General features: G+C 36.8%; 1 protein-coding gene across 7 annotated transcripts in view; it reads left to right on the top strand.

Annotated features, from left to right (window-relative positions):
- Window positions 1-25,009, top strand: part of LOC107590640 (synaptotagmin-1-like) — a 237,901-nt gene that overhangs the window by 199,004 nt on the left and 13,888 nt on the right. For 5 of the 7 annotated variants that reach the window (XM_016279544.1, XM_016279534.1, XM_016279553.1 and 2 more), the window contains 5 exons: window positions 11,725-11,897; window positions 15,535-15,660; window positions 20,522-20,689; window positions 21,554-21,721; window positions 23,837-23,954. In XM_016279544.1, the coding sequence (XP_016135030.1) occupies window positions 11,725-11,897; window positions 15,535-15,660; window positions 20,522-20,689; window positions 21,554-21,721; window positions 23,837-23,954 (753 nt within the window). The other 2 variants (XM_016279562.1, XM_016279568.1) reach the window with 2 other exon arrangements.

Here is a 25,009-nt window from a genome sequence, read left to right on the forward strand (position 1 = left end):
TCTAGCGCGGCAAAAACAGAGGAACACAGACAGATGCTGCGTAGTGATGATAAAGATTTACTTCACTCTAACCCTTCTGCCTTTGTCATAGCGCTATGTAGGCAAAACATGAAGATGAATACTGTTTGACATCTATTTCCATGCCAGAACTGAGTGCTTCTACCACGTCAAATAATGTATTGAGTTTCATAGAATATACTGTATATATATATATATATAATTTTTTTTTATTTTTTTTTATTTTTTTTATATACATTATCATTTGTGAGACAGCCATTTTTGATAAAATCTGTTTCATTTTCAGAATTTATTGAGCGATAAATTATTTATTTATTCATTCATTCATGATAGTTACTGACTGCTGACTGGTTTACTCTGTTTAGATAAATAGAATAAACATGCATATAAATGCAATAAAAGGGCGTTTGAATATATGTAACAAAAATAAATAAACAAATGAATCAGTTTTAATAAAAATCCACCCTTAGGTACATAAAATGCCCAAAGAAAAAAATAAAACACCCAATTACTCCCTCGTACTTCAGACCGAGGGAAAATGTAAATGAACAGGCAATTTGTGTTCATAGCGATTTGCACAGTCTCAGATGGTGACACATATTCAAAAGGGTTTCTCCATAACCTGTGATTACTAACGTTCCCTCAACGCTTACGGTCACACAACATCACATCCGTTCTACGGTGCCCATCACAAACGGTCCTGCGTGTAGAATCACTCCGACAGGTAGCTCTCAGGACGCCACACTTGCTTTGTCATGGCTCTCTTCGAGAGCCTTCCCCTCAAGCCTTGAGGCCAGTTGACAGGTTCAGCAGTTTGAACCCGACCATCTTGACTCGGAAAGGTCTACGCACCGCTGTGGTTACACAGCTTGGTTGACTCGGAGCAACAAAAGAAAATGACTGTTACACAACAGCTCTGGTTATTCTCCCAACACTCTGCTGCTCAAGCTCAAGGCATCTGTTTTCGATGATAATTAACCTCGCCGCTCAGAGACAGTTTGAGACATTATTCAGCTTTGACACAATTACTATGAATAATGAACACACTCTGTCCAGCCTCTGAAACATTCTTGCACACTGGGTACCCTGATCCCCGACACAATGCCCCTTGATCTCTGAAAATTTCTGATGTTCTATCAAACACCACAATCAATGTTCATTTCATTCTTGTTAAAATGTGAATTTAACTGGCAATATGCTTTGAACATTAACTACAAATTAATGGGGTCAAATTTTATAAATTGCCATTATGGCAAGAAATCTACATCTATTTGCATTTTAATTGGATGGCAACTATGAAAAAAATGTGATTTGTCACATTGTTGTACTCTCATTGGCTCTGTTTCAAACCCTAGTGAGCTGCCTGGCTGTCTACCATCTGCATAGGCAGCTACATTGTAAATCTTATTAGTGTCTGAATTAAAATACTCTTTTAGACAGCAGCTCACAAGGGACTCATAAACAATGTCTGACATTAGCATGTTGCTAAGCTGCAACTGGCACATGTATAGCATCCACTAATATTGGGCAAAAGTTCATTTTAATTAAATTAAACTATTTTCTGTAGTTACTTTACTAGTAACATTATAAAATAACTTTATTATTGTTTATTTAATTCTAACAAATACGTTGTTGTTAAAAAAATAACCAAAATTAAAAATAAATTGTTTATAATTTCCACACAGGAGAGACTATTGGTATCGGCTATTGGCTAAAATGAGTTGAAAAATATCGGCATATTGGATATCGGCAAAATCCAATATTGTGCATCCCTAAACAAATCTTTAAAAATAACTAGAAAATAGTTTCAATAACTCACATCAAATATTTATATACACAATTTATATATTTTGTAGGCTCTTTTGTCTTTATTTTTGACAAGAAAGTAGAGATCGTAAAAGGACCCCATGTCAGGTCTCGTGGTCACCTGACCCAATATTTTGTCTCTACTAAATGACACAGTGATATTTTTAAAATGAACATTTCTCTTTATTTTGCAGTAAATGCAGTAAATATTGGATGAAATTCTTTTAATTAAATGAAACTCTTTGTTACTTTTTAAAGATGTTTAGGGATGCACAATATTGGATTTTTGCCGATATCCCGATATTTTTCAACTCATTTTGGCCAATAGCCGGTACCAATAGTCTCTCCTGTGTAGAAATTATAAACAATTTATTTTTAGTTTTTTAACAATAACGTATTTGTTAAAATTAAATAAACAATAATGAAGTTATTTTATAATGACAGTACATTGAAGCTTTGAAAATAATTATAAATCAACTACATATCAATCAGTGCATTTGTTTTTCTCAGAAAGATGCAGTGGTAACCTTAACATTTTATTTTAACATTTAACATTTGTAGATGGTCTAGAGCAAGAGTTGTAAAAATTCTGAAAATCTTTTACAGCTCATAATTCGCTCATAATAATTTAATCATCATTCAGGCAAAAGTTTGCTTCAAGAATGACCACACTGCTGACGTGATCTAATTGCTAGCACACCCTGAGCACATGTGAGTTATTCATCTTATCGGTAAGATATATCGGCATAATTTTTCATATTGGGCCGATGCCGATATTTACATTTAAAGCCATTATTGGACGATTCTGATATCGGTCCGATAATGTTGTGCATCCCCAGATTTGTTTTTGTACTAAATGAAAAAGTTATTTTTGAAATAAACATTTCCCTCAATTCATAGCAGTGCATTATGAAACTGGGCATACAGTACATCAAGAGTTAAATCTCTATATCAAGACATTTACATTGCATTAATTCACTTTGCCATTACTTCTAATGTATACATTTTATCAGTGTATTTCCTTGGAACTTATGACCTTGGCTGCTCTGTTGTCATGTTCTACTAGTCCAGCTACAGAAATGCCAAGACATGACAAGTTGCGAGTCCTCTATGTATGTTTGTGAAGTGTGATGTGTTTAGTTAGTTAATTAGTTGTTTAGCAGGCTTGTGTTGTTTGCCAGTGTGTAGAAAGCCTCAGTCATAGTCAGCAACAGGAGGAGAACTAGAGCAGAGTGCCAAACACATCATCGGCCAAAAGCCTGACAGATGGAACAGCTAGCCCTCCCATTCTGATGACCTTTGACCTAATCCTATCTCCCTCTCTTCCCCTTCCCCTGCTGCCCCCAAGACCGCCCCAGAGGACGTCTGAAGGTTACCAGGCCTGTCAAACCTGCTCCCTTGAAATTGAATTATGCAAACAAACAAAAATAAAACCCCAGCCCTCTCCATCTGCCTGCTTCGCATTATAAAGCCGTTTGGAGAAAGAGATAATCTAATTTAAAACAAGTTAAAACTGCATTACAGTAGTAAACAAACAAATGAGAAAAGACAAATTTTCTCCTGCAGTGTAGAAGCTGCTTCAAAATTATAATATATAAAGCTACAAGACATTAAAATTCATAATATTACAAAAGATTTATATTTCAAATAAATGCAGTTCTTTTGAACTTTCTATTCATCAAAGAATCCTGACATTAATAATCCAACATTAATAATAAGAAAAGTTTCTTGAGCAGCAAATCAGCATGTCTGAAGGACTATATGACAAATAGAAAACAGTTATTTATGTATTTATATTCATATATATATATATATATATATGTGTGTGTGTGTGTGTATACTGTAATAATATTTCACAATATCACTATATTTTTATCAAATAATTGAAGCTTCACAAACTTTTGAATGGTAGTGTACAATTTGATACAGAGTGACAAAACCCAGCAACGTACCATTACATCACTACACCATGTAGTTTGTTATTTTTCAAGATCTTGCTACTGAATATGTAGTGAAGTTTGTTTCTTTCATTTACTTGTTCCTCATCTCACAAAACACATTATCTTGACAAATGGGATGACAGACGTCCAATTAGCAGTCAACAGATGAGATCGGACAAATGAGGGTTTTGGTTTGTTTGTTGTCCCTCATAGCTGTTGTCCCTGATATTTTCAGTACCATAATCAATGATATTATCAGTTTTCAGTGAGAGTCTCATCATTGGTGTCACTCACCGTCCGAGCGCTTCGTACATCACAGACCAAACAACAGCACCGTCTGTAATAACAAAAGATATGATCTGATCTGGATGCTGTTGACAGAGGATATGAGAGGGTGGATATTAATCTGCTTGCAATATCACGTGAGCTGTTATCACACTTGTCTTTCTTTTCCCCTTCAAATATTTTCTTATATGAGTCTCGTGGTTTGTTTGGGAAGGACATTAAGCGATATGATATGCCTAGGTTCAATGGTACAAAAACTTTAGAAGTTTCTCTTGAATGTGATATTCAGGTTTTCAAACATTTTCCCCCGCTTTTAGAACATTTTAGGTTTATCTCCACCACTTTTCGGACTTCGTTTTGCAAAGAAAAAAAGCCTCTGCCAATAAACAAAATAATAATAAAAATAAATTGCAGTTTGTAATCCTAATATGGTTAGCAGCCACTGCTTTTAAGAATCTCAGTCTCGAATACTAGGTGAATATTACATCACAATTAATATTCATGAGCCAGGCTCCATTTTCAGATTGTTCCTTCTTCCCTGAAACTTTACTAAATGGATATTGAAATTACCGCCCATCTGCTGGACTGTAACATAACCACATTGCATGATAAATCACTTCTAAATTTTCCTTAACGCAGAGAGTATCTTTGGAAGTGCAACAGGGTTGTCTTTCTCTCGTGCTGTATAACATGCTCTAGTACCAGGGTTAATTGACCAACAGCGTGCTGTCAAAACACATTAGTTTGGGTTGCCGGTGTGTGGTGTATTTCACCGATGGATCATTTCCCCCCGCTTGGCCCGTGCGCTCACTAGTGCTCACAATCACTGCGCACTCTCAATCAAATCACGCCTGTTAAGACATCGAGTTTCTCATCCCGTTTTGGCGTGTTAACAAGTGTGAGAGTGGGTAACTCGGCCCTGCGATATGCCGCCTGGGGATAGATCATGTTACTGTTAGCTTCGCGTTAGCAGGCAACACAACCTCGCTGGTCAGAGACGCTCACATTACATTCTGATCAGACAAACAGTAGGATAATGAGCCCCAGGCTGCCCAAAGAGAATCCCAGCATGGTGCCACTACTGCTGATGACCAGTTTACTCTTACTATAAATTGACAATTTATTAATATAATATTTTTATTGCTTGAAGCATGAATGTCATGAAAATGTGTGTAGGTTACACTACATTTCACCTTACAGTCAGAAATGAAAAAAGAATAAATAAAGTAAAAATATAATAATATATGTAGAAATTATATTTTACATAAAGAAAATTAAGCTTTTTTGTGGACCTTTAATTTTTTTAATTATTAATTTTATTTTATTTGTTGATGATAACTAAGAAAATTTTCTTTAAAATATGTCACTGATATTTATTTTTATTTATTTATTTTTTAATCTGATTAAATTAAAGTCTTTGCAAAAACATGGTGTATATATACTTCACCATTTAAATAATATAGCAATAATGAGAATAGTGTGATAATATAGTAAACTTTTTTTGCATTGCAATGAGAAATGTGAATTGGGTTTGAGGGAAAGGTGTTTAATTTTCGTGAAAATTATGGCACAGTGCAAAAAAAATACAATTAATTAAATAGGCTTCCATTTTTTGTCCATTTTCATTTTTTCTTTCAGTTGAAATATGAAATGGAAATGTTCTTGACAGGTTTCGTGAGATTCACCCTGTTGCTTTGCATAAGTAATTTTTTTCTTATGTGGGTGTTGGGAAATTTAATTTGCATTTTTAAAAATCTTAATATCCCTCGTTGCAGATTAGGTACTTCAGCAAAATTAGAAATAATTGTGTTCATTTAAAGTTTTGAATGAGTAAACTCATTGTGATAATTCTGTCATATACAGAATAAAGTACAATCATGCACATGCATATTTATGATGTTTTCATGAGTCATAGTTATAAAAATGTGGTACCCAAACTATTGCAGTGCTGCACTGCAAGCAAATGAAAAGATTCTTTTGTAAATGTAAGATGCCAATCTCAGAGTCATTATTGTCTCGATTCCCTGGCATGGCTTCCTAAAGCAGCTTGGTAAGATTTTTGTGTGAGCCCAGTCTGATAAGTCTGATGCTGTATTCTTTTGTCAAGGAAAAGGTAAAGAGCGAATGAGTGTGCTCAAGATCTTATTCACACTCGATTGGATGGGGTCGAGCCAGAAGGACTCTCACGTCCTTGAAAGCAGTAGCAAGATGGCAGACTTTCTTTGGCATCCACCTCCAGTCGTGTCATTGTTCTAAGCTGTATTTGGCTTTGAATTGTGCACCACAGCAGTGCTGGATTTGAATAATGTTCCTCTCTGATTGGCTGTGCAGTCACACGGTCCAGCTACAAAACCTCATTTTGTGCTCCCTGTTGAGAGTTTGTGTGTGCATGTGCATGGCGGAACGAGAGATAGCTGCTTGAAGTTGAAGAGCACATGCTTGCTCCGCAATCCCAAAGGACAATAGGCACTTACACAATTGAGTTAATTAGAAAATGTTTCTATTGCTTTCTGGGTCTCAGGTTCTTTTAATTAAGAAACACAAAAGTGTCTTTCAGAATAAGACGTTTGCTCGATGAAGAAGATAAGCACTCTGCTTTATTGCATTGGACGGTGCAACATTAGACTTTTTTGCATCTATTAGTGCACAATGCAATTTCACTTCTAAACAACTAAGCTTGATATGAGAAGTATTTTTTTCTCTCTAGCATGATAAAAGTAATCTAATTGCTACCACTGACTGTGTGATTAAAAATACAGCTAATGTACTCATACTAGTCAATTTATTCAGACTCAAGCTGCGCTTGTTGTATTAAACATAATTTTTTCATAAGCTTTCATTATAAAAGTGTCAAAATTGCTCAGTGTCCGCAGTAGCACTAAATGGTTCTCATCATTGACCTTTACAGACCTTTAATATGAGCTCGCCCTTGTCGTGTGAGATTGTGGCTCATCACAGAATCCTGTACCCCTTGGACACAAGAGGTTTTTAATCTGTGTCTCGTTATGACAGTATCGGTTTCTAGAGAATCAAAATTTCCAGTTACATGTTAGACATGTTTAATTTTATGGTTTATATCTTCAGTTACAGTATATAATGCTTTAATATTGTCGTATTTACAGAGCTAAGAGGACATTCATCTTAGAATTTCGGTAACACTTTAGTATAGCGACCAATTCTCACTATTAACTAGTTGCTTATTAGCATGACTATTATTAACATATTTGCCGTTTATTAGTACTTATAAAGCACATATTCTGCATGACCATATTCTACATCCCTAATCCTACCCAATACCTAAACTTAACAACTACCTTACTAACTATTAATAAGCAGCAAATTAGGAGTTTGAGGCAGAAGTCATAGTTAATGTTTTGTTAATGGCAAGACCTTAAAATAAAGTGTGACTAGAATTTCTAATCAGACATCAGTTATGCTTCATTCTGTTCAACTAGAAATCAGAATTTCAAACTTTTAACATTAACTTTCAACTTTAAATGGAAAACTGCATTACTGTGCACATTTCTTTGCTGTTTTAAAGTCAGATTTATAACTTTTTTTTATGCATTTGATGATTTTTAATTAGCTTAAAAGTGGTTGTTTATCATTAATTCACTATATCACAATATCACCATGTTCATGCAACATTATACTCACTCATCTCAGCAATAAATCTGACTTGCGGACTGACACATTTCCCAAGCTTGAGGTCTGATTTCACATGGCGTTCAATTGCAAATTTCAAAGTACATCGTTGAATGAAACCTAGCAATATAATCTTGCATGACACAGCTGTCAAGGCACGTCTAAAAATGATAGCACTCCAGGAAAACTGATAGAGCACTTGTTGGTCTAAGCCAAGGACGGCTCAATGCTTTGTGCAGTTTGAGTCCCATGTGGCAGGGTTTGCTTTAGAGGAGGCATAGAGATGAAAGGGGCTCTTTATTCCCCCAGTGGGCTGATATTCAGGCCAGTGGTGGAGAAAAAAGTGAGGGCCAGAGAGCAGGTTTTAACAGGTATGAATCAGGGGTCTGATGCTAGACAAGCTTCAGGAGCAATTATGGTCTAAGCTGCAAGCTTTCAAAGAAGACGCAGCACAACTGACCAATAAGAGTGGCCTTTTAAGATGGCTGACAGATTCTCCTCTGTTTGAAAAGAGTTGAAATGACAGGGCTTTCGAAAAAGCTTTTCGAAAAAACCTGGTGAGAGGCTTTTTTGTTTTGTTTTGTTAGTTTTTTTCATATCCATTTTTTCCTTTTCTTTTCATGTCTAATACCATGCTAAAATGTTATGCTAAATGTGCAAAACACATTTACTCAGCTATTCAATTTTAATGTCAACAGGAAACGCTATTCACAAACCATTTTCTTGGATAATCTGGTGTAAACAGGATTTAAAAATGAGAAATGTTATGTATTTGTAATACATTTCCTAAAGCGTTTAAGAGAAACACTCTAGGGATCCCTGTTAATTGCTCTTAATTTTGAATGAAACATCTGGGAACATACTTTAGGTCTATGCATAAGCTAAAACCATTTGATTGTTGTATTTTTTTTATTTTTTTATTTATTATAAATGGATGTAGTCCAGTGAGGGGTGTGCTAAAGAAGGGGAAAAAAGGAAAAAAGTGGAGGATTGTCACCTCCATTACCCCACAGCCAAGTTGAGGCCGTGGGCTGATGATCCCAAAGTTACTTTAGACTATCACTCACTGTTTTTCCTCAGAGGAGAGTGCTTATCGATTTTGTCAACAGCCAATTGATTTTTCTTTCTCTCTTTCTCTCTCACTCTTTATCTTCCCCTTTTGCTCTCCCTTTGGATCTTGCTGTGGGAAATGTGTCCTGTGGTAGCAAGTCTAACCCTCCTGGGAGACAAAGATGCTAGCATTTATTTAAATTTTTCTCTACTGCCAATTCAAATATAAAGTCCTCAAACCATGATAAGAGAAACAAAATATGTTTCAAATTGAGGATGTTTAGGGGAAAATAGGCTGTCATGATATATTGGATATGGTCAAAATGTTAAATATATAATGGATAAATCTCACCCAAAATGTATCCAGATTACATTTTACTGGAATTTCAAAGAAGAAAACTATATAAAATAATTTTGTTAGATAATTTTTTAAATAAGTGAAATAAAAATAAATAATATTTAAATTTAAATTAAATTGAATTACATTTTAGTCATTAAGTTATCCCCTTGTGATTTCATTGTGACATTATTTTAAAGACAGTTAAGTACATTTAACTCCCAAATTTAAATGAGAATGGATAAGAAAGATTACATTTAATTACAATTCTAGCAAAACTGCTTTTTTTTATTTCTTCCAATTTTCAGGTGAAATGTGACCTTGACAGGTTTCTTGAGATGCACTATAACATGTTTGAGTGCTTGCTTGTTTCCCAAATGCAGAGTACAAGATGTCTTTCGCCCACTGGAGCCTGACATTATTTATACAGTCCTTGACTCTGCATTGTCCCAGAGCAAATCAAGCACATTCAAATCTGAAGTGGAAAAATCGGCTTCTTTTCTGGAGAAATCTGCTTCCCTGAAAGTTGCCATTCGGTTGGCAGGTGTTTGTTGTGTTGTGCGCAAAAGCCGTAATTACTGTATGAGTATCTGAATGCAGAATTCTTCCACCACATCTGTCTACCAATTATTCCCAGCAAATGTTGGTTCGGGGAGGAAGCTTCTCTCGCGTCTCGGAAACTAACATTTTCGTATCTGGTGCTCGTGCTCTGTTGGCGAATGCAGTTTTAGTCCTGCTGTATAGAGGCGTTGCTCTTTCTCTTGGCAGGAGGCTGTTAATCTTGTCGAAAAGCTGAGGAGCTCGATTGTCCTCCCCTGACAGTGCTCGCTGGAGTTTGGAGCTGTATTTATAAAGTCATGACCAGAAGAGGAAATACTATTTTCAGTTATTCTAGCACAAAGTCCATCACTATGCCGCATGGATGTAAATTGCTCACAATATTTTTAAAACAAGTTTCTGGAGGCCAAGCAATTTGGTCAGTGTGCATAAATTCTTGTTTGTGAAGTTCAAACCTCATTAAACAACATACTTTTAGGAGTATTTTCGTTCCGTTTATTTAGTTCCACACTGTCCTTGACAATCAAACAAATCCGGCGCTGAGCATGATTGCTTTAACAATGTCAAGCTCAAAATGTCTTCCAAGAGTGATCAAATGGCAAGTTGTGAATGCCAACAGCTCCGGTTTTCAACTAAATTGGCTGATTACTCTCACTAGAGCATTGCAACATCTCTCTGAGCAAAGATCGTTAATCCTGTGCGACCGGCAGACATGAAGTTCTCCGGCAATTGATCAAAGTGTGTAAACCAACAGACTGAAACTTTTCGTCATTTTCACTTCTCACCTGTTGTGTTTTCTCGTTGCTCTGGGAATAGATTGAAATCATGAAAGCTTGTTTGGTGGCCATCTTGATAACAGCTATTTGAATACCACTTTTATTGGCTTGAATGAAGAAAGTTTAATAAATTAATAGTTATCTCAAGATTAAAATTCTGCCATTTTAATTCTCCTTTATAAACCTAGACTACATTTCTTGGTTCTGTGAAACCAAAAAGGATTCACTATTCTTTTCCAGTGAAAGTAATGTTTTTTAAAGGCATTAAATGTTAAATGAAATTAAATGTTTATTAGACATTCAAAGATTTGTTTAAATGATATAAATGCGTATTTGCTGAATGCTGATAGTAAACGAGAAAGTATTATGTTTGCCTTTCTATTACTAATACAGTATTTTTCACAAATAAAGAAATATTTTAAAATATATAAACAAAAAGAAAGTAAACACTGTAACCAACAGGGCACTCTGTAATCTGGGAAGTTTGTGTGCATTGGGAATCATATTTTTTCAACTAAACCCAAGGTAACACTCATTTTACATTCAGCACGCAGTAAAAATTACATGAATATGACAGTGCGCAAATGCATAAATCAGCATAGTTTGAAATAACGAGTTTAAAGTTGATCACGCGTCTCCAGTGAAGCTGAACTCTCCTCCTGTCCGGATTCAATTCACACGGATCGACTGTCACGCAGAGCACACACGATCAGGCAATATACAAATGCACACTTCACAAGATCTCACAGCTGGATTCGACTAAGTCTGCAAGGTTTGTGAAATTAAATGTTCATTAGTCATTTAAAGGTTTGTTTAAATGATATGCGTATTTGCTGAATGCTGATGGCAAACGAAAAAGTATTATGTCTGCCTTTCTGTTACTAATAATATAAAAGCAATCATTATAATACTTTTTGTATACCTTTTAATTCCTTTTTTAACATTCTATCTGATTATTAGACAGGCTTATGTCCCTATTAGAAAGAATTGTTAAACTGTGAAGGCAAACAATGAAGAGGGGGAATGTGAGCACTGTGCTTAGTCAGGTGCTGCCGTTCTCAGCGCAGTCAAAATAAAAGTCTGGCACGCAGTCTAAATAAAATTCCCGAACACATTGGCCAAACAGGAAAAACTTATCGGCCGATGCCAGTATTTGAAAAAATGTCAAATATCGGCCGATATATCGGCCTTGGAAATATATTGGTCGACCATTACTGTAGTGCATGATTTACAAATGAAATAAAAGTGGTTGTTATAAAGATGCCTGTATAAGTGCATTGAGTTGTCTTGTTTATTTTTGTCTGCACAGTGCCATCATGGGCCATCGTCGCCATTGCATTTGTTGCTGTTGTACTAGTTGTTTCCTGCTGCTTCTGCGTCTGCAAAAAGTGGATATTCAAGAAGAAGAACAAGAAAAAGGGCAAAGACAAGGGCAAGAATGCCATCAACATGAAGGACGTCACTGACGGTATCAAAACCGAGGTAAAAACATTTTGTTACTGCTATTGGATTGGCCTTGTTCTTTAGTCGTCAGAAGTTGCATGAAATATGTATTTACTCAAGTAGTATTGTATTAATGCACAATGCCAATTAAGTATGTTCATAAGACAACTCTAGATGGAGTCATCTGTTGATGATGTTGTTTCACAGCTGACTTTAATTGCAGGACTGCAAACCTGGGCATGTTAACGGTTCATTAAAATATTGAGTTTTTCTGTTTTTCTTGTATTTAGCTTAATTCACTTTGTAGTGCTGCATATGGTTAACTGTACTATGAAGTGGTATCAACCCAGAGAAATGACAGTAGATAATGAAAACAATAGGAGAAAGAACATTAATGCAGCTCGCTTTTTCCCACACACCCACAAATTATATGGAACACTGGCACTTTAACCCTAGTTAGCATGCTAATTGCATTAACATGCTCGCAATAGTACACTTCTAACAGAATAATTAACAAAGTCAGCTTAATTCGTGGTGTAAGGACACTGGCTTTGAGACCATGCCAAGACCACTCATCCCAAATTAGAGACATTGATTCTTGAGCACAAAGCACAGTGAAGAGGAACAGACACAGATAATTAACAGCACTCTTTAAAAAAACCAGTGTGCATTTCTAGAATGTCACAGTTTATCAGCATCAAACCAAATACGAACAGATATACAATAGCTGCTATATGATATTTACCCACCAGAATTGTGTATTAGTACTTTCAAAATAGAAATAAGAAATGGCTACAGCCATTGAAATCCATATAATCAATATTTTGCAACACAACTCTTCTGAATAAAACAAACCAGGCTAAGGTGTTTAACTGCTCTCCCAACTGGACCAAGCTGGTTAGGCTGGTCTTATTAATAGTTTTAGAAGGTTTGGGTCACTGCAGAACAGACGAAGACCATCTTTGCCAGGTTAGGAGACCAGCTAAAGCCAACATAACAACTTGTAATACCTGTGCTAATTGGCTAAATATGAGAGATTAATGAATTGTCACTCTTATTTAGCAAATTAGCACAGACATTAAGAACGATACACAACGATCAGAGCGATATGCCAGAGTACAATGTCCTGCACAACATACATCTTTGTTGTATTGTCAGCAGAAGAAGCTTTGAGCTTCTCAGCAGTCATTTCTCCTGGTATGCCCTGACTCATGTGGTCGCCTTTGTGTGTGGTTGTTTTAATTTGTGTCTCTTCCTTCCATGTCCTCCTTATCTATGTTTTGTCTGATGACTTTGCGGGATTGCCACTGGCGGTAGGTTCCCAATTGCTGTTGGATCTTCTATAGCCTGCTGCAATGACTTTTAATAGCCTCTTGACAACAGGTTTACTCTAGTAGAGTAACATATATGTAACTATGCATACAGTACATGTATATCTACAATATATATGTGTAAGTCTACATATACACATATATATGAAGAGAGAAAATGCATTTGGGTACGCTTTAGCAAGGTTGAACCACATTGATTTCTACTTGTCATTTGAAGTAGAAAACAGACTATGATAATTTAAGGAGACTGTCAAAGTACGGACTGCTTAACTACTAGTGATATGTTCAGCTTGTTTGACTGCCCTTGGCCAAATTATCAGTACTCATCTGGTCCACTAGAACTTAAAATTGAAAAATGTCCTGGAGGAGAACTGCACCCACCTCATTAGCAGGACAAATTTGTTCAAGAAGCAATTTTCAGACACGATGACCAGACTGATCTTTAATTGGCTGACATGTTTATGAAACATCATCTTTTCCAGTCAGATGGAAAGGGTATCAATGAAGGACACTCACAGCTGCATAGGGGTGTTACCAACTACTTTTAATCATTTTACACTTCCAAAAAGACTCATTTATAGGAATAGCTCAGCCAAAACAGAAAATCCTGTCTTCATTTACTCACCCTCATGTTGTTCAAAAGCTGTGTGACTCTTCTTGAAACATAAAAGGAGAAGTTTAGCAGAATGTCCACGCTGCTCTTTTCCACACATTAAAAGTTAATGTTGACTACATCTGTTAAACAAAATTTAAAAGCATATACATTTTAGTGATTAATTACTTAATATTTCATCACAATGCTATCATATGACTCGAACTATAGTGCGAGTCATATGGACCACTATTATGGTGTTCAGTTTTTGGGCTTATACAAGCCTTAATTTCCTATCCGTTTTCATTATGTGGAAAAGAGCAGCTCACATATCCAGCTAAACATTTAATTTTGCATTCTGCTGGACAAATAAAGTCAAACGGATTTGGAACAACAACAACATGAGGGTGAATAAATTATCTCTGGGTGAACTATGCCTTTAAATACATCACAAGTCTTAACAAGCACCCCAAAGAGGTTGTTGAATTGAAGCGCACAAGTGTTTGTGAAAATAGTCTGATCCTCATAAGAGGACAAGACAGCCAAGAAATCAATTTTGTTCAGCCTTTTGCTTTCACACTTGTAACCCAACAACTAATAGGAGAGGCCCTGTAACGACCCCTCCCACCAACACCTTCTGCTGGCATGACGCTTACAGCTTCTATGAGCGTGGTGGTTATCACCAATAACTAAGGGTCATGACAACGCTACTGTGTGTGGAAGATCACGTCACAGAGAATGAGGGTCACTATACAAGCACTCTTCTTAAGAACGTGAATGCCTTGCATGCTTTACCGATGAGCAAGACTGCCCTTTCGGAAGGCAACTATTTCACAGTGAATGAACTGAGAGCTGAGTTTGCCTCGACAATCGCATGCTTTCCAGTGACAACAAACCTCACTCGAAATCCCCTTAACACTGGTCTTAAACTAAGGCTAGCTAGGGAGTTAATGTCACACCATTCACAACATTTCCCCACTGATTTGTTGATGCCAGAGATTGTTCTGCCTGAAATAACATAAAGGACAATGTATTGTACAATGTATTTCTTAAGAACATCTGTCTGCTCATCTTGCCTAGGGTTGGACGGTATGACCAATAATTGTAGCTTTATATCACGGTACCGGTACACATAACATGACATGTTTGTTGTTGCTGTTTAATGTATGTATGTATTTATTTATTTATATATGATTTATATGATTTATATGATATATACGATTTTGACAGCGTCATACGTTAATTATTAGGAAGATTTTCACAACAAATGATTATTTGTCTGACAACTGTGCAGAAACAGCTTTTCATAATCTAACATGGGGTGGGCTTAAATATGTAATATAATATAATATAATATACCACTGATTGAATGAGCCAAGTTCTAGGCCTTTGTAAAATAGCTAGATATAGTACCATATGCGCAATCGATACATTATCATACCACCCAGCCCTAGCCTTGCCCTTCCCAACCTAGATTGCTTGCACCCATTCAGTTCATCTTCTTGCAACTCTTTTCACAACTTTTCACAATAGCAGACCGTAGGAGAGAAGGGGGTTCACAGCCCAAGTCTAGTGCATCACTGAGCATGTCATGGTCTTAATCGCTGTGGAGTTTTAGTGCTTGCTCCCCCCCTAATAGAGGTGCGGTTGAAGAGCAGGCTGGTCCAGGGCGGGCCCGGCGCTCTGGCGAGGGCAATCGGGCAGCGCCAGCGTTGGGCCGACGAGACTGACTGTTAGTGGGTGTCTCCTTCAGGCCTTGAAGGATGAGGATGATGCGGAAACAGGGCTGACGGATACAGAGAAAGAGGTGGAGTCTAAGGAAGAAGAGAAACTTGGCAAATTACAGTACTCCTTGGATTACAATTTCACAGAGAATACGGTAAGGAGCTGTCTCCGAATCACCGTCACTGTGTGGTGTTTAGTGAGGTCTTCTTCGTAAGTACAGCGTATTTGTCCATCAAATTGTAACCAGCTCCACAAATAATGCCCATTTCAGTAAAGTTATTCAGCGTGTCACTCTTACATATTTGAATACTCACTGTAAACTGTGTGTTTAAAAAATACATACTGAAAATGTGTAGAGTACACTTTGACAACATGAATCACTTTTCAGAGTCATTTTTAGAGTCATGTGCACTATTATTAAGTGCTATCTATAAAAGCCAGAGGAATTCAGACGTAGCACTTTAAAAAATAATGCCCATCATCCTGTAAACTCACCAAATGCCATGAATGTCAAGGGCACATCACAGTAGTTAGATTCGAGTTTGAACTGGCTTTCTTCCACGCTGACTGAATGAGGGTGCTGGCTTGTCTTCAACTCTGAGGCTAAGCCGAAAATCATTGGCCGCCTCTTACAAGCGGTTGAGCTTGAAAGCCGAGTGACTTCCAGAATGGATGCACTTCCTTTTGTCAGATCCTGGGTGACAGATAATTGAAGCTGTGCATAGTCTCACGCCGAGACCGTGCAAAAAAAGCTACAAACCTGAAAAAGCCAGAATTTCCGTCATCACACACACACAAATTACAGCTTTTATAAGCACAGTATGCCGGCAATGTATGTGTAGTGAGATGACAAAATGACTGCAAATGACTGGTAATGCTTTCCATTTATGGCATAACAGAGTTTTAAGAACAATAATGAGATGTTCAAGATACTGCATTTGTTCTATTCTTTTGCCATGTAGCAAAAATATATCAAATAGTTAGTTAAGTTTACTGAAGTCTTCATTGGAGGTATAAGAATGTGAGGATAAAATATAGCATTAACACAAAAGAGCAAATTCACTAAACAGTTATTTTTGCATAAAAACCTACGTCATATTCACTAACCACCTACCACCCAGTTTTACCGCTAATATTGCAGATAGCATGTGCAAATAAATGAAGGCAGGAGATGCAAAAAAAGCACGAGATGCAAAGAAATCCACATCAGCCTGACCCAGATTCAACCCAGAGAACCACTCGCTCTCATAGACACGCATGTATCTCCACCCTTCGTGCCGGTAGGAAATCTACAGGCTTCTTTCCCGTCTGGCTTTAAATCAAGCTGAGTATCGCTTCAGGGAAACTTGAGACAACATGAGGTCTGGGAGATTTTTCTGCAACTCTTGCCCTTTCCAAAGGGGAAAGGTTCCAGTGAGCTCAACTAAACTCTGGGTTTGTTTAAAGGTAATCTGGACCTTTCCAACCCTGCTGAGCAAGCCAGAGGGTAAAAATAGAAAAGTACAAAACATGGCAGTTACAAAGCCACAAGACACAATATCTCAGAATCCAGGGTGGCTCCTCAGGGAGACAGAGAGGCAGGGTGCAGATAAGGGTGATATTATTAATGAGGATAGAAAAAGAGGTTTGGATTGAGCTGCGAATCCATACACGTTCACTGAGGTGAATCATTGCAATCGTGGCCTGTTTTCTAACACATCCCAGAAACCCCTCTAAGAAAACAGTTTTCTCTGAAAACCATTGCAGCAGTAATTTAAGATGACAGCTCAAAGCCTTCAGATGAGAGATTGTGAGAACTGCACCCACTGAGGTGAAGTCATACAGCTGAATCTTCCTCCAGCATGTCCTGCATCAGTCTGATTCTTCAAAATGTGTAGCCTGCAGAGCGATTGAAGGTTATTATGGCCAAAGTCTCATCAGGATCAGATAGTCTTTCACCCCCCCTCTATGTCCAAAACAACCAGAGACAGATCCACCCTGACTCATACTGCTACTGTCGTCCACAACTATTCAATCTAACTCACAGCTAGGAGCTACTTACAAAAGACTTCTCATTTAAACTTAAAGATGGCATCGGCTCGTGTATCGCAAACTTCCAGTGAGACTGACAGCGATGCCACTGATAGGTTGCGTAATTTGGGCTAAATGTGCAGTCACATTTGCAAAATTTTGCAAGCACAAATGGTGCATTGTCTGTTGTCAGTAGTATAGCGATGTGTGAAGAACTCACACAGAAGTCACTTTCAAACCAAACAGCTTTCTTCTGCTCAACACTGCAAATTTAAGTGAACAACTTGAACCTGTTGCAAAATCTGCTTTTGAAATGACGATTTCACCCGCCAAAAATTCAGCAAACAATGACAACTGCAACTTAAGGTCAGCATATCAACAATACTCTATTTACTGTAAGTCTGATGCCACGTGTCATTGTTTTCAGATTACAAAAACAAACAAAAAATGGTGCTAATATACATTTAGGCTAACTGAGACTTGTCATAGCATTTGTGTATCATTGCTCTTTTGTTGATTTTGATTGCTTCCATTGTCCTCATTTGTAAGTCGCTTTTGATAAAAGCGTCAGCTAAATGACTAAATGTAAATTTTCAACATGTTGTAATACTACAAACCAAAAAAAAATCATGATTCTAACTTTTATCTCCATACCAAAATCTCAGTTGGCCAGACAGTGATTCATCTTTTCTGAATCGATAAATTATTAGTCTCCGGAACACAGTGAGTCCAGAGACTGTAGTGTACACCGTGAGTTTTTAAAAGCTTAGCTTTAATCTGTGCTATAAATAAATTAAGTAGTAGAGATAGTATTCTCAATCGTAATAGAGTGGAGGCTTGGAACTGGAAACATTATTAGATACGTCATAACTTAATAAGTATATTGTGCACACAGACCTTTTTATGCAAAGCAAATTAGAGTGCATTCAGGGTATTTTATCGGTTTGTGTGTTCCCTGCAAACCAAATCTATGACCATCCTTTTGCAAGTACCATTCTCTATTGTTAAGCTACAGGAGCCCCTCAAAGCAATAATAGCATTACAATCAAATATCTTGAAAGAAGTGTTAATTGGGTTATGTTGAGGGTGTTCTGTTCTCAAGTGTGAACTGAACTTTACATTTAATTGTAAATTCCACTTTATTTATTATTATCTAGATATTGAATTTCTCATTGCTAACATGTCAAGATATGAATCTGGAGTCAAAATCTAGCTGACATCTAAGTATTCTCCTGTCAAGTAGTATGAAATGTTAAAGACTGGAATCAATATATATAAAAATTTAATTTTCCAGTTCTTACAAAGTTAAAGGTAATATAACTGCATGACTGACAAAAGAGAACTATTGGTTAAAATAAATAACAAGGACTCTTATTTTGTCAACCATTTTCACTTATGCTTTATGGAAGCAGTGACTATAGGAGCAATGGGCATCATTTGTGGAGTATTTTCTACCTTTCAACTAATTCTTTAAAAATACAGATGTTTTCCTGTTTGATTGTGCCTGTGTTAGAACAGTGTTTGTGGGGGGTTCTTTCTTGAAGTCAGAACATGTGCTTTTTTTCATCCAAGATTACAATGTGAAGCAATAAAACTGTCCAGACCTGAAACCCACCACCATTTAATGAAAAAAGAAAGAAAGAAAATCAAACATTACTACAGCCTGACAGGATATTACAATCTTTATAGTTCCTTTGTAAAGAAACAATCACAATGTTCTCTGATGGCCACCATCTAAACCAGAAACACTGGTAAAGCTTGTCACAGACTACAGTCCTTCCCATGGCAGCACAACCGAAGTGTGACAGCTGGTCAGAGTGAGAGAGAGAAGGTGAGAGGAGAGAGAGTTCTACGCCCGAGTGCATGTGTAGACACAGAGACAGGGCGTTTTATGGGAAGCTGATGGGAGCTTGATTGACTGACTCTAGGACCCATGAGGCCATGCAGGGGATATGGTGACTGGCAGGTCAATCAGGACCTCAGCCCAGCCAGCCGGCCAATCAATTATCTGAGCCGATGGGGAGATAGGATCAGGAACGCCACGCTTGACATGGCCTGACCCCATTGCCTCCTTAATGTTGGGACTGTTTAAAGAGTAATGCAGCCTGGGTCTGAAGGACGCACCTCAGCATCATAACTATAACTGACCTCTCAGTGGCTTTTCATATGAATAAGCAGATACTCTCTAGGCTGATTTACTATAGTACAACCCATAAAGAGAACCAAACAGTTGAAGTCAAATACAAAGTAGTTGATTCACAATAAACCACATCAGATTTATAAGAAGGCAGTTAAAACTTTTTCAGTGTGTACTAGTTACTAATTTTAGGAGCAGAAGTTCTCAAAGAGTGAAGGTATGTCCACCAAACTTTCGAAAAGTATGAAATTGTCAATATTATGGAGAGAATAATATTGAATGTAGTGTCATTTTAGTATTACTTATATACTATTGTTGTATTTCTTTATTTTTTTAAATATACGTTCAGTTTACATTTAAATTTTAATTGAACTTTTAGAAACTTTGTTTTTTATTAGTTTTATTAGGGTTTTCTATATTTCTATTTATTTTTATCAATTTTTATATTTCAGCTTATTTCAGTTAGTTTCAAAGGCAACATTTCTAATACGTTTAATTTTATGTTTTTTTTTCTTTTATATTTATATTTTATGTCAGTTTTATTACAATTAATCGAAACAATTTTTAATAGTTTAAGTTCTAGGTAACAATAACAAAAAGCTTGACAGTCACCAGACAAGCTGAAAAAAACCCCAGTTTTATGGAAAGACCCTGATACTTTTAATCTACATGAATGTGTAGAACTTATGTTAGACAGCAGATCTTGGTGCTTTAGAAAAAGAAGACCAACTGTCTTCACATAAATCTGATCCAGCATTACAGTAAGCTCCTACAGAATGGTGGTGGGGTGATGGTTTAGATAAAGACTACACTTCTCTTCAAGGTCTTACTCATGATCTCTTTAACTTTGACGTTTGACCCTTCATAGCTCATAGTGGGGATCATCCAAGCAGCAGAGCTGCCCGCTATGGATATGGGTGGCACTTCTGACCCCTATGTGAAGGTCTACCTTCTTCCAGACAAGAAGAAGAAATTTGAGACCAAGGTCCACCGGAAGACACTGAATCCCGTTTTCAATGAGCAATTCACCTTTAAGGTAGGTCACAAACCTAACAGAATTGAATTATAACAAGTGATTTCTCATTGGATCCGTGCGTTTGCATTCTACTCATGCAGTATATAGAGTTATTTCTGACTACTTCTTCTGGTGTATTAACAAGACAGTAAGTGGCACGATGCATTGGAGTAATTACATGTAAACATGCAGATGGACTCCTGCAGGTGTCTGTCATCCGGAAAGTAGAATAATTTCTATTTTGAATGTTCAGTAGAGATTTCTGATTCATTTTTATAGGACGTCATGTGGCTAGAAAGACCTTTTTGTGTAATTACCGCACTCAAACCTCTAGACTTCTATTAAATTGCTAAGTGAAGTGTTGAATTCCTAAAAGAATTGCAAAAATATAACTGATCCAACCTGGGGGGGGGGGTAAAGGACTGTTTGCGTGTTTGGTTCTTGTTTAGCCTAGCGCAATTTCAACTATGACAAGGTACCTTGAGAACGAGAAATGAGCTGCACGCCAACATAGAGAGAGATAACCACAGAGCTCTGACATGTAATCACAAGTGCCTTCATTATTGAAATGAAGAGACTGGAGAGCTAGTGTGTGTGATAGCGTCAAGGACAAAATAGCAACCCTTGGGTCTTATCTCTTTTCCGGCCAATCAAGCAGTTTGTCGCCATGTTGGAACAAGTCCTTCGGGATAATGAGTTTTGTCTGAAAAAACAGCTCAATTGGAGGTAATCAAGAATCAAATCTCTCTCTTTCTCTTGCGCACATGCAATTGTCCTATAGCTTCATCCCAGCATCTCAGCGTTAGATAAGTCCCGTAACTGGAATTGAGAGAGATTAGAATGGTAGGTATGCATGCAATTAATGTCACCCATCATATCCTACAGGTTCCCTACACTGAGCTTGGAGGGAAAACTCTGGTAATGACGGTGTATGACTTTGACCGCTTCTCCAAACACGACGCTATTGGAGACGTGAAGGTGCCCATGAATAAGGTCGACTTTAGTCATGTGACTGAGGAGTGGAGGGACCTCCTGAGCGCTGAGAAAGAAGAGGTACAAAGCTTATATGCATGGGTGGCAATAACCTGTTCCCTGGTAATGTGCTTGAATATTTGCTTTTGTGTGAATAGTCCATCTTTATTGCCTGACCTTCTGGAGCACAAGTGGGATTTTTGCCAATTCATTTGTTCACTAGTAGTGATTCTTCCTAGTGACTTCAATCTTTTCAAACCATTCATACAGAAAATTTACATCATATTCATTCACATTCAGATTTTTTTTGCTGAAGTTAACATCGTTATACCAGTTGGCAGCAACTGCTAAGTGAATGAGTCAAAATATTTTTTGGTTTTTGTTTTTCTAGACATGTGATCTCAACATGGAGACCCATTTTGTTTAAAATTAGAGTTTTTATTAGGCTACTGAAACGATACATCCACGCAGATATAGAATATAGTAAAATATTTTTTTTTATTTAAAAATAAATGTAACTTTTAAAAAATAAGAAAACGTGTGCACCTTTACAAGATTTGCTGTATACAGTGGAAACGCAGACAAATGGCAGTAGATGCATTCATCAGTTTTTGACAGACCAGTGTTTTACCCCGTTGGCATCTGTTGGCATTGGCACTTGTTTTGTCTGATTGAACATATTGAATCGTGTTTGTCGGGTCTTGGAATGTCTGAGAAATTACGTACTGTAATTCTGTGCAATGTGAATTAGCCTTTATGCTCCCCATGTTTTTCTTTAACAAATCCACCTAATAAGTTTGAAATGTTCCCAAATGTTAACTCGTATATTGAAAAGATTGTACACAACAAGAGTAAATATAATTTAGCAGGAGCTGCATGGAAATGTACTAACTGTACAAGTACAAGACTTGAGGGCTATCCATCTTCAATGGAAATGTCAGTTTAATCAGCTGGGCCGTGCCACATTTTTATTAATAAAAGTGTGACTTTCCAAGCAGTGGTTTGGGAGATTCAATTTTCATGGTAAATGTCATGGAATATAGCATTTAAGCCATGGTTTCTATGGGAACCTTGTTTTTGTGCCACGGTTCCTTGGTGTAAAGGTTAATTATGACGCCGTCAAAAACCTGCTGAGGGCAGAGATTTGAAGGCTATCTACATACGTTGAAGGTTGCTCTTTGAGTTTGTGCTTCTGTTACACTCCATGTCCGATGAGCTAACGGAGCACTCCAAGCACTGCTTGAGAAAGCTAGAGCGTATTGACTTTTATCAAAGAATCTCTAGAGTGGTGTCCTGAGGATGGCACTTTAAGTGCCTGTAAAAAACTAAATGAAAATTGACTGCAAAATGCCGTAGATTCTTGTAGTTCCACCCAGTTCGGTCCTCTTTGCTCTTTTTTTTCCTACACAATTTTAAAAAGAGGAGAAAAAAACTCGGCAGTCGATTCAACTTATTTACCTTGTAGGACTTACCTTGTTTAATTAAACGCCTGTAAAAAACTAAATGAAAATTGACTGCAAAATGCCGTAGATTCTTGTAGTTCCACCCAGTTCGGTCCTCTTTGCTCTTTTTTTCCTACACAATTTTAAAAAGAGGAGAAAAAAACTCTCGGCAGTCGATTCAACTTATTTACCTTGTAGGACTTACCTTGTTTAATTAAACTATGAAATGTTATTTTTCTATTCTGATGACCTTTTAATTGACAGAAAATTGATTGTGTGGAAATGGCATCAGCCAGTTGAAAGTAAAGTGATATAACCTTTTCCCCCTTCCTGTTGTTTTCTATATGTCACGTGTTTGTGTCCATGTTTATTAGAATGGCTCCTAAAATATTAATGCAATGTGTGAACGTGTAAATGTATTTTCAGTGTGTTTACCGGTGCAGCTACATTTGTGGAAAATTAATCAGATTCAAAGAATACAAACGCTATGGTCCTCAAATCAGTTTCTCTTATAAATCCTGTTGGGTGGGTGAACGTCAAAAAAATGTTTTGTGTAAAGGGGAATATTTTAGTCTTTTGTGCTAGCAAAATTATTTTAGCTGGAGATGTTTCAGTTTGGCTTTGCTTCTAAAGAAATGTTGATTTTTGTTAGAGAATTCATTTAGTGAATAAATTTGACCAGGTTTTCAGGTTCGGTTTTTCTCTTTACCTTGACAATGATGTCCCTGATTGAACTTTTCTCTGCCACTCACAGCAAGAGAAGCTGGGTGACATCTGTTTCTCTCTGCGGTATGTGCCCACTGCTGGCAAACTGACCGTGGTGGTTCTGGAGGCCAAGAACCTGAAGAAGATGGATGTCGGTGGCCTGTCAGGTGAGTCCAGTTACTGAGTCACACTGTCAGCTGGACCCTGGCACAACGGTTGTGCCATTATGTGACAGTTTAGGACAGTGTCTCTTGTTGCCAGCTGTCATGACAATGCATTTGTGTGTCTTTAAATACAAAGTGAAATCAAAATGGCTTCTATTTGCCCTTCTTAACCCTGTAAAACCTGATATATGAATAGTCAGAAAAATCTATTATTCTTTTTTTTTTTTAATGGAACTGTTTATTGAACCTATAGACCAGGGATCCTCAAATCTGGCCCACGAGATCCACTTTCCTGCAGAGTTTAGCTCTAACCCTAATCAAACACCTGGGCATACTAATCAATGTCTTCAGGATCATTAGAAAATCACAGGTAGGTGAGTTTGATCAGGGTTGGAGCTAAACTCTGCAGGAAACTGGATCTCGTGGGCCAGATTTGACGATCCCTGCTATAGACAAAATTGAAAAAAAAATAAAGTTTACATATGTTTTTTGTTATCTGTTTGATACATCAGTCTTATATGACTCATGTATTATGATATAGGAGAAAATTTAACTCAGTTTGAGGAACTTTTTATCTCCCCATAATATGTTTTAGTAAGATGATATTAAACATATATATATATATACAGTATATATAATGTATATACATACATACACACACCAGTCAAAGGTTTTTGAACAGTAAGATTTCTTAATGTTTTTTAAATAATTCTCTTCTGCTCACCAAGCCTGCATTTATTTGATCCAAAATACAGCAAAAGCAGTAATATTGTGAAATATTTTTTACTATTTAAAATAACTTTTCTATTTGAATATATTTTAAAATGTAATTTATTCCTGTGATTTCAAAGCTTTTTAGCATCATTAATCCAGTCACATGATCCTTCAGAAATCATTCTAATATTCTGATTTGCTGCTCAAAAAACATTTATTATTATTATATTATTATTATTATGTTAAAAACAGCTGGATTTTTCAGGTTTCTCTGATGAATAGAAAGTGCGGAAGAACAGCATTTATCTGAAATAGAAATCTTTTGTAACATTATAAATGTTTTT

This window comes from Sinocyclocheilus grahami, unplaced genomic scaffold (genome assembly GCF_001515645.1).
Source record: "Sinocyclocheilus grahami isolate Dianchi unplaced genomic scaffold, SAMN03320097.WGS_v1.1 scaffold8.1, whole genome shotgun sequence".
Lineage (NCBI taxonomy): Eukaryota > Metazoa > Chordata > Actinopteri > Cypriniformes > Cyprinidae > Sinocyclocheilus > Sinocyclocheilus grahami.